Source organism: Podarcis filfolensis, assembly GCF_964270895.1.
Source record: "Podarcis filfolensis genome assembly, chromosome: 16".
In the NCBI taxonomy this organism is placed as follows: Eukaryota; Metazoa; Chordata; class Lepidosauria; order Squamata; family Lacertidae; genus Podarcis; species Podarcis filfolensis.
In genome coordinates, this window is record NC_139620.1 from 35,323,231 (window position 1) to 35,340,145 (window position 16,915).

At 44.7% G+C, this 16,915-nt stretch overlaps 1 protein-coding gene across 2 annotated transcripts in view; it reads left to right on the top strand.

The window, feature by feature from the left end:
* The window catches only part of LOC310751040 (transmembrane protein 132D-like), a 441,722-nt gene that overhangs the window by 161,607 nt on the left and 263,200 nt on the right, over positions 1-16,915 (top strand). Inside the window, exon 3 of one of the 2 annotated variants that reach the window (XM_083589853.1) lies at positions 7,680-7,826. The exons of the other annotated variant lie outside the window; for it this stretch is intronic. Within the exon in view, the coding sequence (XP_083445979.1) occupies positions 7,680-7,826 (147 nt within the window). The remainder of the gene's footprint in view (positions 1-7,679; positions 7,827-16,915) is intronic. 2 annotated transcript variants of the gene reach the window in all.

The following is a 16,915-nucleotide window of genomic DNA, read 5'->3' on the forward strand; positions in this document are numbered from 1 at the left end:
GGTGACATTCTTCTGCACTGTAGCTGAGTCCATTGCAGAAGGTCTTCTGATCTCCAGGGGGTTGGGTGGGGGGCAGGCACTGAAAGCTGTCTTATACCAGGTTAGACTATTTCATAGAATCATAGAAATGTAGGGTTGGAATGGACCCCAGGAATTACAGCTAAAGAATCCCTGACAGATGGCCATTCAATCTCTGCTTAAAAACATTCAACAGAGGAGAACCCATCAGTCCATTTCACTGTTGAACAGCTCTTCCCATCAGAACGTTATTCCTAATGTTTAGTTGGAATCTCCTTTCTTGTAATTCGAATCCATTGCTTCAGGTCCCACCCTCCAGAGCATCAGACAAACTTATCTTCCATGTGTCAGCCCCTCAGATATTTGAAGACAGCTATCATTGCTCAGTCTTCTCTTATCCGGGCTGAACACACCCAACTTCCTCAACTGTTCCTCATAAGGTTTGGTTTCCACACCATAGATCATCTTGGCCTCCCTCTTCTGCACATGTTCCAGCTTGTCAATATCCTTCTTAAAATGTGGCACCCAGAACTGGACACAGTGCACAGTTCTCTTTCCAGAACAGACCATTTGTTCATCTAACTGGCAGTGGCTATCTGGACTCACATAAGAAGAGCCCCACTGGATCTGGCGAAAGGCCCATCTAATTGCGCACCCCATTTTCACAAAGGCCACCCAGATGCCTCTGGGATGCATACAAACAAGACCCCTGAGCACAAGATCATTCTCCCCACTTGCAATTCCCAGCTATTGTTAGTCAGCAGTCTACTGCCTCTGTCAGTGGTGGGAGAAACATAATTATCATGACTAGTTAATATTGATAGCTTTATCCTCCATAAAGATAAGTTAGAGGTGGGTATTTCACATCATGTATTGCCTGCTACTTTAAACTGGAGAGGCCAGGGATTGAACCCTGAGACCTTTTACATGTGACCCCTTCCCCAAGTGGGGTTGCAGAGACTTGGTTCTGTTGCATCCCAATTGAGGTGTCTTTTACAGATGTTTGCCAACTTCTTTATGTGCTTTTGATAGTAACTCGAATTTGGGGAGGGGATGATGGCAGTGAGTGGTGTCTGGCCACTGTATGCCTTCTGATGCATATTATAGGACCAGCATTGCCTTGCAGGATCACAGCAAGCTCCACCTGGCTCAGTATCCTTTCTCCAACAGCAGACAGGCACAATTCCAGCGTCAGCCCACCAGCAGTATATTGTACATGCAGATGGGCCCCGACATGTGCCTAACCATACTGGGTGCTGATGCCAAGTGTGCTGGTCCCGTGGGTTACCCGAGAGGTGAGGTCCAAGCCCAGTCCATGGTCAAAGGTGCATGTGGAGGCAGTCTGTAGTAGCTGAAGCTGGGTGCAGGGCAGGGAGCCGAGTGAAGTCAGGAACAGGCTTGCAAGCAGGGAGCCAGGGCGGGTCAGGAGCTCGGGCAGAAAAGCAGGACAGGGTTCAGGCAGGAACTAGCAACCAACAATATTGCTCCCGCAACTTGGGACTGGGGCTGGCCGGATTTTATCTGCCCCCAGGCATAGGGTGGCCCCAATCTTCAGGTGACTCGCCTCTCCTGGCCTGGAGGCGAGCACTCCTCCTGCGGGAACTTAGTTCCCTCCACCTCTCTGCCCTGAGCCTCTGCAGCTCAGGAGAGGCTGGAGAGGCTGGACCCAGAGGCAACCTCAGCTTCCTCTGATGGGGCTGAGAGTGGAGCACCTGCAGGCAATGGGTCCTCCAATACCTCAGGGGCCAGAGCAGACTCAGCTGGTGCCTGCACCTGGGGATCCAGCACAGGTGAGGGCCCTTCAGGCTCAGGCCCCAGCCGCAGTCCCAGCTCAGCTGATTCTGGAGGCGGGGGATCCTGTGCAGGCTGGGGTCCCTCAGGTTCAGCATCTGAATCTGAATCCTAGGCTATCACACCAAGCCAGGCTGTTTGCCTGTAGAGAGAGGAGTGGAATGGGACAAATACAAACAAATGCAATTGTATGTTCCCAAACCTTTGCGCACAGAAAGGAAGAAAAAAACTTATCAACTTTCTGTTCAAACTCTGCTTTGATCTTCTTCCTGTGCCTCCCGTGGAGCTTTTATAAAAATACTACCCCAAAATTCATCTCTTTGGTGGTTAGAGCCAGACACGACGGCTCGGTTGACATTGCACTGTGGCCCTTGGCACTGTGCGGCGTTGCAACACAGTTATGTCTTTGCCAGCCAGCTGTTCCACTTTATACAACACTTAAGTAACAATTTCATGGCCATTACCAGCCTGCAGTAATGACAGGGGCTGGGAGCTAAAGTGCTAACTGGTTGTAAACTACAAAGAAGTGAAGAGGAAGAAGAAACAAGGCTGGGAGATGTTAAAAGAGGCACGCACAAGTAAATGAAAACGGAACGGCACCTGCATTTTAATTGCATGATTTGAAGCCTCTCCTTATCACCCGAGTAAACATGGTGTTTAGCGGGTCAAGAAGAGTGTGTTGGGAAATTACTGTCTTTGGGAAATGCAAAGGTATTGATTCCTGGTGGCTCACTCCATCTGCTCCAACTGTCTCTATTCACCAGGCATTGTGCTTATTTTCTGCTACAAGTCTGTAATATAACGCTGCCCATGTTTGGTTTCTTTCCCTCCATTAGAGGAGCAGCTAGCTCACTGCGGCTTACTCCCAAGTAAGAGTGCACAAGACTGCACTCTCTGAAACGAGGATGAAAGGAAGCAAGGAGACAGGACCTCCTGACTTACCAAAGGCTGCAGAGCTATGAATGCTTTCGTTCTGAGGAGTGACGCAAAAAGAACAGGCTACAATTGTAGAGTTTATTAAATAGGCTTCAGTGGTTTTTTAAAATGTTTTTCATTTTGAAGGAGTGGTTATGATCAGTCTATTAACATAGCCTGGGTTTGGAAACCATTGCTGGAAAAATGAGCAGAGTGCACGGCAGACAAGAACCAGTGGCAATGAGAGCCAGTGGCATTCACATCATTAGTTTAAAGCACTATGATGCCACTTTAAACAGTCACGGCTTCCTCCAAAGGCTTTTGAGAGCTGTGGTTTGTTAAGGATGCTGAGAGTTTTTAGAAGACACCAATCCCCGCCCCGCCCTCCGAGCTACAATTTCCAAAGTGTTTTAACCATCAGTCCTAATCTTTTGGGGCAGCAGAAGTAAGCTTGCTCCATTTGCCATGTTGACAGTCCTTCAGATATTCAAAGAGGTCTATCATCTCTCAATCTTCTCTTCTCCAGGCTCAACATACCCAACTCCCTCAAATGTTTTATTTTTGTTGTTGTTGTTGTTAACTGCTTTGAGGTTTTTGTTTTTTTAAAAAATCAAGCGGTGTACAATTTTTATGAAAGAAATAAGATAGTAAAGAAAGCTTCATTTCAAGACCCTTTATCATCTTGGTCACTGGCCTCTGCACATGTTCCAGCTTGTTAGTAGGGGACCACAGGTTCCTTGTTATGGGTCTATGATGAGTGCGCCCCAGGGAAATGGGCATAGAATTAGGGGTTACTATCCAGAAGTAGAAATGGAGATTGGGGGTAATCTTTGTCTCATAGCCCTTCATCCTGCCTTCCTCTCCTCTCCGCCTTCCCCAGCAGAGCACAAGACTAGCCTGCTCCTTTTATTTAAGCATTTGCAAGTCTGATTTACTGCTGGAGCATGCAGGTGCTTCTCTTCCTGACATATGTGCAAGGTTATCTGGTTTGCCCTGAACGCCCATAGCAAATTCCTCCTCTCTCTAGTTTACGAAGAGACTTGTGAGATTGCGCAGAAAAGCTCTAGGGAAAATGTAAACTAGGTAGACCTGAAAATCTGTACCTGACAGGAATCTCTTGCTGCAGACTCTTGGGATACTTCCGATCACCCCACCACACACAGCCCACCATGCTTATTTTATTTATTATTTATAATTATTTATAGGCTGCTTTTCATTGTGGGGAGGGAAATGACAAGGTGGTGTACAAAATAAAACCAGTACGCTCAAGTAGCAATAACATGTCAACCAATTCAGTAAAAGGGGTAATAAGGATCAGTGCCTGGGAGTGCCCATGGAAATGGTTTTCAACATCTGGCAGAAGGCCTGCCCTATAGACGCCCATTGTATCTCTAAAGGGGGGTCATTCCACAATGTGGGGGGCACTCTGGGAAGGCCCTATTTTTGAGTTGCCATGAGATGTAGCTGCCCTAGATGTAGCCTGATCCTTTGCTGATCTTCAATTCAAAGGCACATGCAAGATTAAGATTGTTCTGTTCTAGGTAGGGATGGGGGATGAATATGATTTGGTTGACCTGCAAAGCTGCACTTGAATAATTTGCACTTTCCAGAACATTGGAAGAAGTGAGACACAAATTGTTAGTGGTGCCCAAGTGCCCAGGGGGGCGGAAATCAAAATGATGACAAAGTTGGTGCCAGGCAGGCATCTCTCGGCAGAGAGCACCCCCCAGATTTCATGCATTTGGTTCCCAATAAGGAAGGACGCGGGTGGCACTGTGGGTAAAACCTCAGTGCCTAGGACTTGCCGATTGTAAGGTCGGCGGTTCGAATCCCCGCCTTTCGGGGGGGCTCCTGTCTTTCGGTCCCAGCTCCTGCCCACCTAGCAGTTCGAAAGCACCCCTAAGTGCAAGTAGATAAATAGGTACCGCTTTATAGTGGGAAGGTAAACGGCATTTCCGTGTGCTGTGCTGGTGCTGGCTCGCCGGAGCAGCTTCGTCACGCTGGCCACGTGACCCGGAAGTGTCTTCGGATAGCGCTGGCTCCCGGCCTCTTAAGCGAGATGAGCGCACAACCCTAGAGTCGGACACGACTGGCCCGTACGGGCAGGGGTACCTTTACCTTTACCTTTTTAAGGAAGGACAGGGATAAGAACAGCACAAAATCGGAATGTCAATATGTACTCTGTCTGCCTCATGAGATCACCATCAAGGGTCTTGCTCTGTTGTCCCACAGTTTAGATGGAGAAATCTTATGAAACAAGGATCCTGGACTTGTTCAGGGTTGACTCCAAGACTTCAGAATGACCTTCCTCAGGGACTATGATTTGACCCTTTCCTACTGGCCCTAGGGCAATGGTGTGAATTGTTTTGAATGTTATGAATGGACCTTTATTCGGTCTGCCTTCAGATGTCAGATGTATTTAGAGATGGGCTTATTTAGATATCTGGCTTCTACTTTGGTTTTAAAGTTTGCTTTAAGGTTTAGGAAAGCTGGAATTTTTTATTTTTTTTAAATAAAGTGGAACAGGAGATTCTTACTAAACATCAGAAAGAACTTTCGGACAGTAAGAGCTGTTCAATAATGGAACCGACTCCCTTGGAAGGTGTTGAACTCTCCTTTCTTGGAGGTTTTTAAGCAGAGGTTGGATGGCCATCTGTCATGGATGCTTTAGCTGAGATTCCTGCATTGTAGGGGGTTGGACTAGATGACCCTTGGATCCCTTCCAACTCTACCATTCTATGATTCTATGATAGGATAATTGTGTCGAAAACCCATAGAGCTGCTTGACAAACTCCAAGAGATCCAGTGGCAAAGTGTCTGTCCTCCTACATAGAATAATTGTTCAAGACAAATTGTGAAAACAGCCAAAGGGTAGAATCTGAAGGCCAGCTAGGCAGATGAACCCAATATATGCCAGTCTTGTAATCCAAATGGATTGGGAAAGGAATCCCGTGTTGTTTGTTACACTGCCTTGGCACTCTTCCCACTGTTTAAGTCAAAAGCCGTCTCGGGAGAGGCTGCCAAATGTGCCTTCCCTTGTAATAATGACATCTCTTCTTCATTTGACACTTGCAAAGCCCCTCATGCATATTCAAGGCCGTGTGTACCCTGCTTTTCAAAGAAAATATCAGAATCACATGTCACAGCAATCCAGATTCTAAAATCAAGGAAAGTTGGATTCTGCAACCTGCACAAATTGGGCAAATGCACACAATTCTCTTGCTTTGCATGTGTTATCCTTTCATTTGTGCAATTTATTCTGATGCTACTAGTCACAGGGTGAGGATCCTGGCCAAGCTTGGGGAGATTGTGGTGCTTTGGATGGTGTTGGGTTACCACCATCCATAGCCATCTGCCCAGCTGGCTGGGGCTGGTGGAAGTTGATCTGCATCTTGGAGGCTACATGTTTCTGACGCCTGATCTAAAAACTACAACCACCTGCCCTTCCCAGTTGCTGGGAAGGGATGGAGCTCAGTGGTTGAGTGTCTACTTTGCATGCAGAAGCTCCAGCATCTCCAGGTATAGCTGAAACCCTGGAGAGTCACTGCTAATTAGTGTAGACCATGAGTAGTCAGTCTTTTCATACCTAGTGGTTAAGAGTGGTAGACTTGTAATCTGGTGAACCGGGTTCACTTCCCCGCTCCTCCACATGCAGCTGCTAGGTGACCTTGGGCTAGTCACACTTCTTTGAAGTCTCTCAGCTCCACTTACCTCACAGAGTGTTTGTTGTGGGAGAGGAAGGGAAAGGAGAATGTTAGCCGCTTTGAGACTCCTTCGGGTAGTGATAAAGAGGGATGTCAAATCCAAACTCTTCTCGTCTCTTCTTCATCTTTCTTGATGGTAAAATTTCCTTACTGCCCACCAGTGCTCGATGGAAGGAGGATTCAGCTTGTGCCATAGAACCCCCTATTGCCCCACCTAGAATCCTGAAAAGCCCACTAGTGGGTGGTAGGGACCAAATTGACAACCCCTGGTGTAGACAGTTTTGCAGTAGATGAACTGACTCAGTGGAAGACAGCTTCCTATGGTCACATTGGACCAATCTTCCTGTGTTCCATGTTGAAGCCCGAACATCACCTTTGGTGTACATAGGGAACTGGCATCCACACTGAGAGACATCCAGCAGAATGGGATCTTGGGATCCTGATTCCCAGCTTCATGCTTCATCTCTCTGGGATCCTGATTTCCAACCAGTTCTTTCTTTGTTCCAGTAGAACATTTATTGACACCAAAAGTGCCCATGTTTGGATATGGTTTTGGGGGCTCCTAAGAGCCTCAGGTTCACTTGTCCCTGATCACCAGCATAAGGTTGACTCATGAACCTGTTCTAGCTCCTTAACTGGGGACTCTGAAGCCTCTGCCTCGGGCCCCACCTGCATTAAAAGCATTTAAAGCATCATCATACCACTTCAAAGCAGTTGAGGTTTTCCCCAAAGAATCATGGGAAGTGTAGTTTAAGGGTACTGAGCAGTGTAAGAAGACCCCTATTTCTTTTACATAGCTACAGTTCCCAGAGCAGTTTAACAATTGATCCTTTGCAGAGAATTCTGGGAAGTGTAGTTCTCTGCACTCTTAACAAACTACACTTCTCAGAATTTTATGGGGGGGGGGGGAGAGCCTTAACTGTTTAAAGTGGTATGATACTGCTTTAAATGAATAGCACAGATTGGACCTCAGTATCTTGGTCACAACTAGAGTCTGGGGTCATTAAACTAGGTGGCGCAGCAAACATGTTGTATTACCTTGGCATGAGAGTTTGATGCCCTTTTTAGTGCTGTGTGCATACACCGCACAGCTAAATAAACTCTACCTGTCTGAATGCCAAAGGATAGCTTTCTTAAATCATCGCCTCTTTGAAGGACCAGTAGTGAGTGGTAATGCAGTGAAGACTGGTGAGAGCAGCTAGACCTCGCAGTCCCTATCTGCTTGTTAACATAGCTTCTTCTTTCTCCCAGGGCAAAGGTGAAGAAAGGCGTCAATGTTTTCAGCATAAGAGCCAGCAATCCATACACATGGGACGTCCAGAAGAGTGTGGATTATATTGGGAAATATGCACCGGCTGTTATATTTTGTCGAAGAAAATCTACCCCCTTGGGAAAGAGGTACGTAGGTTATTACCAGTAGTTTTCAAGCTGTGTCTCAGGGTACTTCTGAGTACCTCCTGGGAAAGTGAATTATAGTGACCCACTTCCTTAAAAATAAGTTTGGACATCACTGTTGATTTTCCCTTGCCATGCCAAGATCTGTCGGGGTGTTTGCTGTATTCTGGAGTGTCCATTCAGGTCATGCGGGACATGGCAAAGTGTAAGAGATCTAGTCTGCACCATTTCTAACCTCAGGATATTTGTGAATTGGGAAATGGAACACCTTCAGTCTGAAAATGTTATCCCCAGTCTCCATCTCTGAAGTCTGGACCCAATTACCTGACTTGTATTGAATTCAGCATCAGCCAGCGGTGTGGCTCAGAAGCTTATCAGGGCAGCCTTGAAAAACATATAACAGATAAACTTTCCTGAGAAAGCACTTGCTCACCACTATAGATCTTTCCCTATGATACACAGTCACAGGAGTGTTATAGAAACCAGGGTGGGAAAGATTTGGCCCTCCTGATGTTACTGAACTAAAACTCCCATCACCCCTGACCATTGGCCATGCTGGCTTGGACTGATGAGAGTTGGAGTTCAACAACAACTTGAAGGCTGCAAGTTCCTCTTCCCTGATTTAAGCACCTACCTGGTAGTCATAGGTGACAAGGAAGGGCAGGCAGGTAAGTGAATGAGCTGGTGAAAGAGCAGAGCGGGATCAAGACATATGGAAGCCTTAAGTGACATCAGGTTTAAGAGGCTGCATAGCATGAGCAGAATAATGTTTTATTGTAACGCAATGGAAATAGAAATAATAAAGTTTTATATCTGCATATATATTAGTACCAAGGCTAGGACGGAACTAAAAACTCACAACCTACCTAAAGCATAAATCTTGCAATAAGCTTATTTGCATACGAAATACCTTTAAATGAAAATACCTTATGATTTCTTACTTAGCCTGCATGAACACTTTGAATGTACAGCAACCAAGATCAGCTAATGAAATTTTGATATCGTTATTTCTGCAGATTCATAAGCACAATGTGGCAAGTAATTGTGTGGCCATTAAGTACCTTTTTGTCATAGCAGAACAATAATGTCTCTATTAGCGTCTGTTTCTCCCGGTTCCTTTATTTGTTTTTTTAACCAATTACGCAAAACTTTAAATTTAGTAATACTTTTTGTGTTTAGAGGGCCCCACATAATCTGAGCCCCTAAACCACAGCTCCCTTAGCTTATGGATAAACCCAGCGCTGTGGATACAGCACAGAAACCAAGTGATGTATCAGCGGAGAGAAACCTCCTCCTTCAACACCTAGCACAGTAATGCAAGAGGTTACTGAGGGAGGCGAGGTGCCCACTGGGACTGGAAGGGCAGAAGATAGTGGAGCCAGAGCCAATCACAGAAGGAACCAACCAATTTTACTGCTGTCCCCTCCTCCTGTTGAGTTCTGCAAGAGCAAAATTGACACTAAGGAGCAGGAGGAAGCCGGCAGCCAGGGCTACCTGCTGAGGTTGTGGTTAAATAAGAAGGCAGGTAGGTGGGAAATAGCTGAGTGTGGTGGGGCCATAACAGACCGGCCTCTACTGCACCGGGACTATCCATCACTGCTCTGCCAGCCTCCAGCAGGCTAGCAGAAAATGTTGAAGACTTCTTTAGGATGCTCCGTTGGGGTTGGGAAGGTTCTTCTGGGGCACGTTGACATTTTGTGTGGGCTTACAGTGAAGCACGTGAGCTGAGCATGTGCTGTTGAATGTGCCTCAGAATCCTCTGCAATGTGTAAGGCTTTGCCAGAGGTCAAGCTCACATGAAAATTGGTCCCTTGGCTGTTTAGGAAGTTGCTTGGGGGAAGCCACCACAGTAAACATTGTTTGTCAAAGGTCAGATTTCTTTTCACACCTTTGGATCCTTTTTATTCATAGCAGATCTTTCTTTCTTTCTTTCTTTCTTTCTTTCTTTCTTTCTTTCTTTCTTTCTTTCTTCATCATGAAGTTCTACATCATGCTCATCAAATATATGCAGCAAATGTATCTTTGGGGTGGAGAGGGAGGGGTAGATTTTGGGTTGTATTTAATGCCGGATGGATCTACTCAGAGTAGATCCATCACTAACCTATGCTCATTAAGTTCAGTGGACCTACTCTCAGTTGAAATTAGTTGGCTATGACCTAAGAATGCTATCATTTTGAGTTGGTTTATAATATTATTATTTTGCTTATTGTGCTGTATGTGCTATAAATCAAAGAGGAATGTATTTTTTTTTATTTCAAAAAAGCCATCTCAATTGCCTAAAGGAACTAGGAAAAGGCAGAAGGCTGTGTGTGTGTGTGTGTGTGTGTGTGTGTGTGTGTGTGTGTGTGTTTTAAAAAAGGAGCTTTGAATTTTGTCCAACCCTCTTGTTCAGTCTCTTCAAATTACTGGAGAGCTTTAAAGATGAGCGTCTTGCTAATTACTACCCTTGGTTTGTATCCTGAACTTTCCAGGGGGAATTAAAAGGAAAAAAAAATGCTTTACACGCTTCATTCCGCCGTTCTTGTGAGTGAATTTTTAATCCACATTCAGAGACTTAGAGCTTGATTTTTTTTTTTTAAATTCCCACAGTGTAATTGCTAATGTAGGACAGTGACCCTTAAAACAATCAGCATTTAAGAAGCTGGCTACTGTTTCGGTTCCTCGTTTATGAAAACAATCACTTTTGTTCTGGTTTTACTAACAGCTAGGGGCCATTCATATACATCAGAGCTGGCATGGTTGTTGTTTTTCCAGCCCAGGGAACACATTCCCTTCCATGCAAACTTCTGAGGGCCACATATTGGTGGTGGGCAGGGCCAGAAGGAAATCTGGGAAGATCCACAAATGTAAATGTCATATTTGTACAGTAGGCTAGTTTTTGCACATACGCCTCTCTATTCATGGAATAATGTGCAATATTATTATCAGCAATGTGCCCTAAATTTCTAGTATTGGAAAGAACATCATTTTGGTGTCTGCGTAAGTGAGGTAGATTACGTGAAGAGAATGTGACTTGGTTGGGACTACCAACGAGCAAAGATTTATCTTTGCCAGTATAGGATGAACAGAAAACCAGGATGCCATGTTGGGAGAGGTCATTGCTAACTTTGTTTTCCTACTTGCAATCTCCAACCTCCCTGCACAGCACCTCCTACTGGCCATTGTGCCTTACGTAACTAATACCACATCCCCCTTTCTAAACAGGGAAGGATGACAGCTCAATAAAATGGTACCTTGGTTTACAACCATAATCCGTTCCGGAGGTCCGTTTGTAAACCAAAACAGGTTGTAACCCAAGACGTGCTTTTGCCAATGGGGCCTGCAATTTTTTTTTTGTTCATAATAAAAAAATAAAAATAAAAATGGGTTGCAATCCAAAAAAAGTTTGCAAACCGGGACACGCAATTCTGGGTTTGACGTGTTTGTAATCCAAAACGTATGCAAACCAGACTGTTTGCAAACCAAGGTATCACTGTACACAAAATGGACAAGCACAAATTCATGTAATAAACATAGTGTGTTATCATAATGAGGATCATAATGCGCTGTGAGTGTCGGAGATCATGCTGTTAACAATATGCTTCAAACACTTTTTGGCCAGGCAGGGAGCCTCCTGATGTTATGCGATGTATCTCAGGAATGCTGGTGGTCACCTTGGATTTCTCCCCAAAGAGGCTGGAGAATGGGTAACATAGATTTCCTGGGTGTTATCCACATACTTCATTTCAGCCTGGTGAGCAACCAGGCACATACGGCCTGTAGGGGTGGGGCAAAATCTGTTTCAGTTCACATTTAAAGCTGAATTGATCAATTCTGCACTTTCTGGAACAACGTGGGAACCAAAACGTAGCTATCCTTTTAAATCCACACATAAGTGAATCCTCTGATGCAATTCTCCACCCAGTCAGTGTTTACCAAAATGCATATGTTTGATGGAATTGCACATATTTTTGAAGACAACATACAAAAATGCATTTTAGATTTTCCGTGAGGATTTTTATTTTTTAAATGCAGATTGCTGCAGAAATGTTGCAAACTACATTTATTGTTTGAAAAATGAGGAACTGAAAGATCCCAAACTAAAATATTCTTCCACCCCTAACTGCTGCTTTCAAGATACTTGATAACTTGCAGTTTTAATCACAGACAGGCTGCAAAACTAGAAACCCTATCAAGCTTCTTGTTGACCCACCAGGCAAGGCAAGTGCCTGAACTTCATTAGACTTTCAGGTCACACGTACTGATTTGTAATTATTTCCCCTTCACCATTCTTTTAAAAAGGAAAAGGAAAAGGAAGAATAAACAACAAAGATGCAGAGCAGAAGTTGTAAAAGTCTATGAATTATGAATTACCAAAAAAAGAAAAAGAAAAGAAAAGAAAAAAGAGAGAGACGGTGAATATTGTGGATATGGTCTTGGAATGTTTTCTTCCAAAACATCACAAAATAGTTCAGTTGTTGAGCTTTATGCATTCTTCTGCACTATGCCAGTTTAAATAAAATGGCTACAGTCAATATTTTATTTAACCACTCAAATAAATACACTCATAAAAGTCCATTTCAACTTGTTTCTCTCACTTGCATTCCCCCAGGATAGCTTTGGCACTTTGTCAATATCACTCAGCAACACTCTAAGGCAGTTGTGCGGACTTTAATTGTGAATCTAGAGCAGTGGTGCTTTCTTGGTGTGTGGGATGACTGAGTGAATGAGGAGATGTTACTGGAAAAAGTCCCGCAAACCCAAAGTGGACGGGCCTTCTCCTCTGGGCTAGCCTTGCCACTTGGGGGAATGGGAGACTCAGCGCAGGGGTGAAAATTGAACACATCCTTCTTAAAGAGGAAGTGCACTGAAGATAAATAGGGCGAAAGGTAGCACACATCTCGGCATAAAATTTATGGGTGCTAATTTAACAACTTAGATGTGTATTTAAAAATAATTGCAGCCATTTAAGTTGAAAAAAGAACACAATGTGAAGGAATAGGTTTCCCAAACCCAAAACTGACTGTGCAGGCAGTTTGAAACGGGCACCAAAATCCCTATTTTTCCTTAGCTAAAATCCATTAACTTGAGCTCTGAGTCAATGTATAAACAAAAACCCAGCTGTATAAACAAGTGCTCAGAGCCCTCTCCTTTATCAGTTTGTGACGGCAAGGATGACCTTGGCTGTTCCAGTGGAGTAGGGATGACATGTCTAGGTCTTATCTTACATCCTGACGCACAGACCTAGTCTGGGAACAGTGCCAGAGTGTGTTCTTGGAGTTGGTGACCTCTTGCTCCAAGATAAGAGTAGGAACAGGAATACGCTTTTATGGTCAGAAGTACAGGAAGGAATACCCTTTTATGGTTAAGAATACCGGAGCAGGAACATATGTGATGTCAACCTGCGTGTATAGGCTGACGTGGCTGGATTCCTGGGGAAGGAGGGAGAGGGTGCCTGGAGGATATATATACTGTATGAAATTTCTCATTTCTTTGGACTTGCTGTGGACTGACCACGCAAGTGCCTTTCTGCTGCTCCGAAGAGCAGGAATAAAGAACGCTTTCTCTGAACCAACCCTCGGTGTCATTTGACTTCCTTCCTCCCGACCGGGAACAACGCAGAGCCCACCAATCAGTAAAGTCTAATAAGGCTACAAATGGAAGAACACAGCAGGGCTCCTATTGTCCAGCTTCCTGTTGCCACAGTGACCAACCACGAGAAGCCCAAAAGGGGGATCTGAGCACAACATCGCTCGACCCACCCACCTGCGACTAGTATCCAGGGGCATGCTGCTTCTGACAATGCGGGCAGAACATAGCCATCATGGTTAGGAGCTTGAATTGCCTGATTGCATCATTGTGAACCTCTTGGGGTCTAAGGCCTGATCGGATTAGTACCTCTCAGTGAAAAGCAAAGCTGGATCATTTTAGTAGCCTGGAAGGTATCTTCTTAATTAATCCATTCTTAAAGGACCAGCAGCGAACTGGACTCAGAGGAGCCCACTCATTGCTAATTTTAAAAGACATTCATCTAATAGATTAAATTATTTACATGTTGCTTTCCTATTAATTTTTACTATGCCTGTTCACTGTTCATGGAACTGCTGTTCAGTTCTGGGAGCCACATTTTTAGAAGGACGTTGACCATCTGGAGCATATTCAGAGACAGGTGACCAAGATAATGAAACCGAGTCCTATGAAAGAGATGTGTGATTGTTGAATACGGCTGTACTTCGCCCTTCTCCACTGACCTAATCCAGGCCAACCTCAGGACCAGTGCCGGATTTACGTATAAGCTAAACAAGCTATAGCTTAGGGCCCCACTCTCTTGGGGGCCCCAAATTTTTTTTAAGGAAATAAACATTGGATGTACATTTCCAAAATGTAAGATAAAAAATAAAATAAAACCTACATACAGCAACAGTGTTTTGTGTTGTGTAGGCTCCTATGATGTAAGTAATGGGACCCGCCTGCTAGCCTGCTCCCTAAAATATCACTGGTTTGCTCATTTCTATATATAGGGTGCCTACATTCTGCACGGACTGATTGTGTGGCAATACGTGCAAATGGCTTTAGGTCATAAATTACCATATAGCATACATTCAACACAAAAAGCAGTGACCATTTGTTGTTGACAAAGGACAAATGGACATATAAAGGGCCCCATTACCTTCAGTAGCTTAGGGCCTCATCAAACCTAAATCCCGCCCTGCTTGGGACCACCGGCCCCAGATCCGACCCCATCTCAATTCAGGGCAGGAGTGGATGGGGGAAGAAGTGTCAGGAGCTTGTCCTACACTCGAGTAGGACCCTGGCAGAGACACATGCCTGACTAGCATGTTCCCTCCCTCCTGGTCGATTCAGGACCTTCAAAAGCTTTCTTCTGCCCCGAACATCACAGTGACCAATTCCAATAGATATCGGCACACTTAGGGTTCTGCAGAGTCTTTGCAGCTTGCATGACAGACCTCAGCAACTCAGCATTTTGGCTAATCTACTTTATTGACATATAAACACACACGGAGCACTGCGACATGGCTCCCTCTCTCTCTAGCATCAGACAGCAAAGAGAAAGAACAAAGGACAATATCCCCACTTCATGGAACACAGTAACACAAACATCCTGTCTTCGTCACTTCCCACTCTGTGGAGTCAAAACATACACCATCATGTGATAGACAACAATCCCATGACTGCAATCACGGAGCAGGAATTCTAACAAGAAGAGCAGGAGGTTCAATAGTGCTGGGAGCTGTTTTGCTCCACACAGGGATGAAGGAGCATCCTGCAGCCAGCAGAACTGAATCCACTCACCGGTTGTTGAGTGGAGGATTCAATCCTGCTGGGTTCTGTTCCCTCAGTGTGCTCTCTGAAGGGAGCACACTGAGGCCGCCTGCCTCAAGTTCCCACCTGATCCTCTGCTCCATGGCAGCACCAGTGAGCTGCTTGATTTGCTTTGGGCTTCAGCTGAATCTGGTTCCCAGCCCTCGTTCGTGTTTAGCCTGGAGAAGAGAGGATTAAGGGAAGGCATGCTCGCTGTCTTCAAATAGTCAAAGGGCTGCCATGCAGAAGCTAGAGCAGATTTGTTGCCCTGGAAGACAGGATGAGAACCAAGAAGTAACAATGGCAGGGAAGCAGAGTTTGGTCCAACAGGGACCAGCTGTTTGACAGTGGAACAATCTGCCTCGGAAAGTGGTGGTCTCTCCTTTGCCAGAGGTATTTTAAGCAGAAGACGCACTGCCATCTGTCAGGGATGCTGGACTAGACAAACTCTTCAGTTCACATCTAGCTTTACCATTGTATATTTTAAAGGGGACAGATTGCTGAAGACATTGGGTCCTGCTTTTAATTTTTTTTTTAATTACAGTGGTACCTCGGGTTACATACGCTTCAGGTTACATACATTTCAGGTTACAGACTCCGCTAACCCAGAAATATTGCTTCAGGTTAAGAACTTTGCTTCAGGATGAGAACAGAAATCGTGCTCCGGCGGCACGGCGGCAGCAGGAGGCCCCATTAGCTAAAGTGGTGCTTCAGGTTAAGAACAGTTTCAGGTTAAGAACGGACTTCCGGAACGAATTAAGTACTTAACCCGAAGTACCACTGTACTGGCTTTCATTGAAAAATGATTCCGTAGCATCAAACGATTTTTGATGTCATGAAACAGATATTAACACTGCTGTTTAGAACTTGACAGAACTTTCTTTGTTTAGTTACCCGCTGGCATTTGTTTATATGTTATTTCTAACTGCCCTATGCCCCAAATATACATATAGTTTAACTATCACTCTTTAACACACACACACACACCGCCAGAAATCTGATTGTATAAATGAAAAGGTGGTGGCATTAATTAACTGGAGATTCCATGCTTTCGTGTGTTCTGATCATTTTCCGTGGATCGGGAAACAGTGTTAATAAAGCTAACTCGCTGTGACAGGTGTAATTTCACGGATTAAAGAGATGCTCACGCCAGCGACAAGCGGGCGGGAAGGATACGCGCCGCTTTTATCAGAATTCTGAAACGTATCACGCTTTCTGTTTGGAGAGGTTTGGGGGACCGAAACCCTTATCGTAACAGGATTAACATACAAATATTATCACAGGCAGCAGGGTGTTTTAGTATGAATATTAACTGCAAATATTATGACTTTGTATCGGAATAGCTAATTAAGCCCATCTGTCAAATTTCATTTGAAATTTTCAAGTCTGTGCTTGTTATCAGTTTGGGGCAAAATCCCAGATTTCAAACAGCCCTTTTGTTTTCTTGTCTTATGGCTGGGGGTGGGGGTGGGGGCAACATGGAAGCAACCCATGTTGGTAGAAAAGTAAGCGTGGAGAAGTAGTGGCTGGTGGGAAGAAAAACAGAGCCCACAACACACATGACGAGCTCCTGCTTGTCCACGCTGTGTCTTAAATTCACTTTACTTTATTTAACCTGTTTCCTTTGTGCCTTTCCGTACAGCAACACTGGTAGGCAAGAAGATGGATTTCTAACACAAATACTACCTCTGTCTGAGTTGGTCAGGGTCAGAGATCCATTTGCATTAGACAGAAGTCAGAAACAAGCATAGTCTTACGATTTATCCTAGTAGTCTTCATGCTTTTAATGA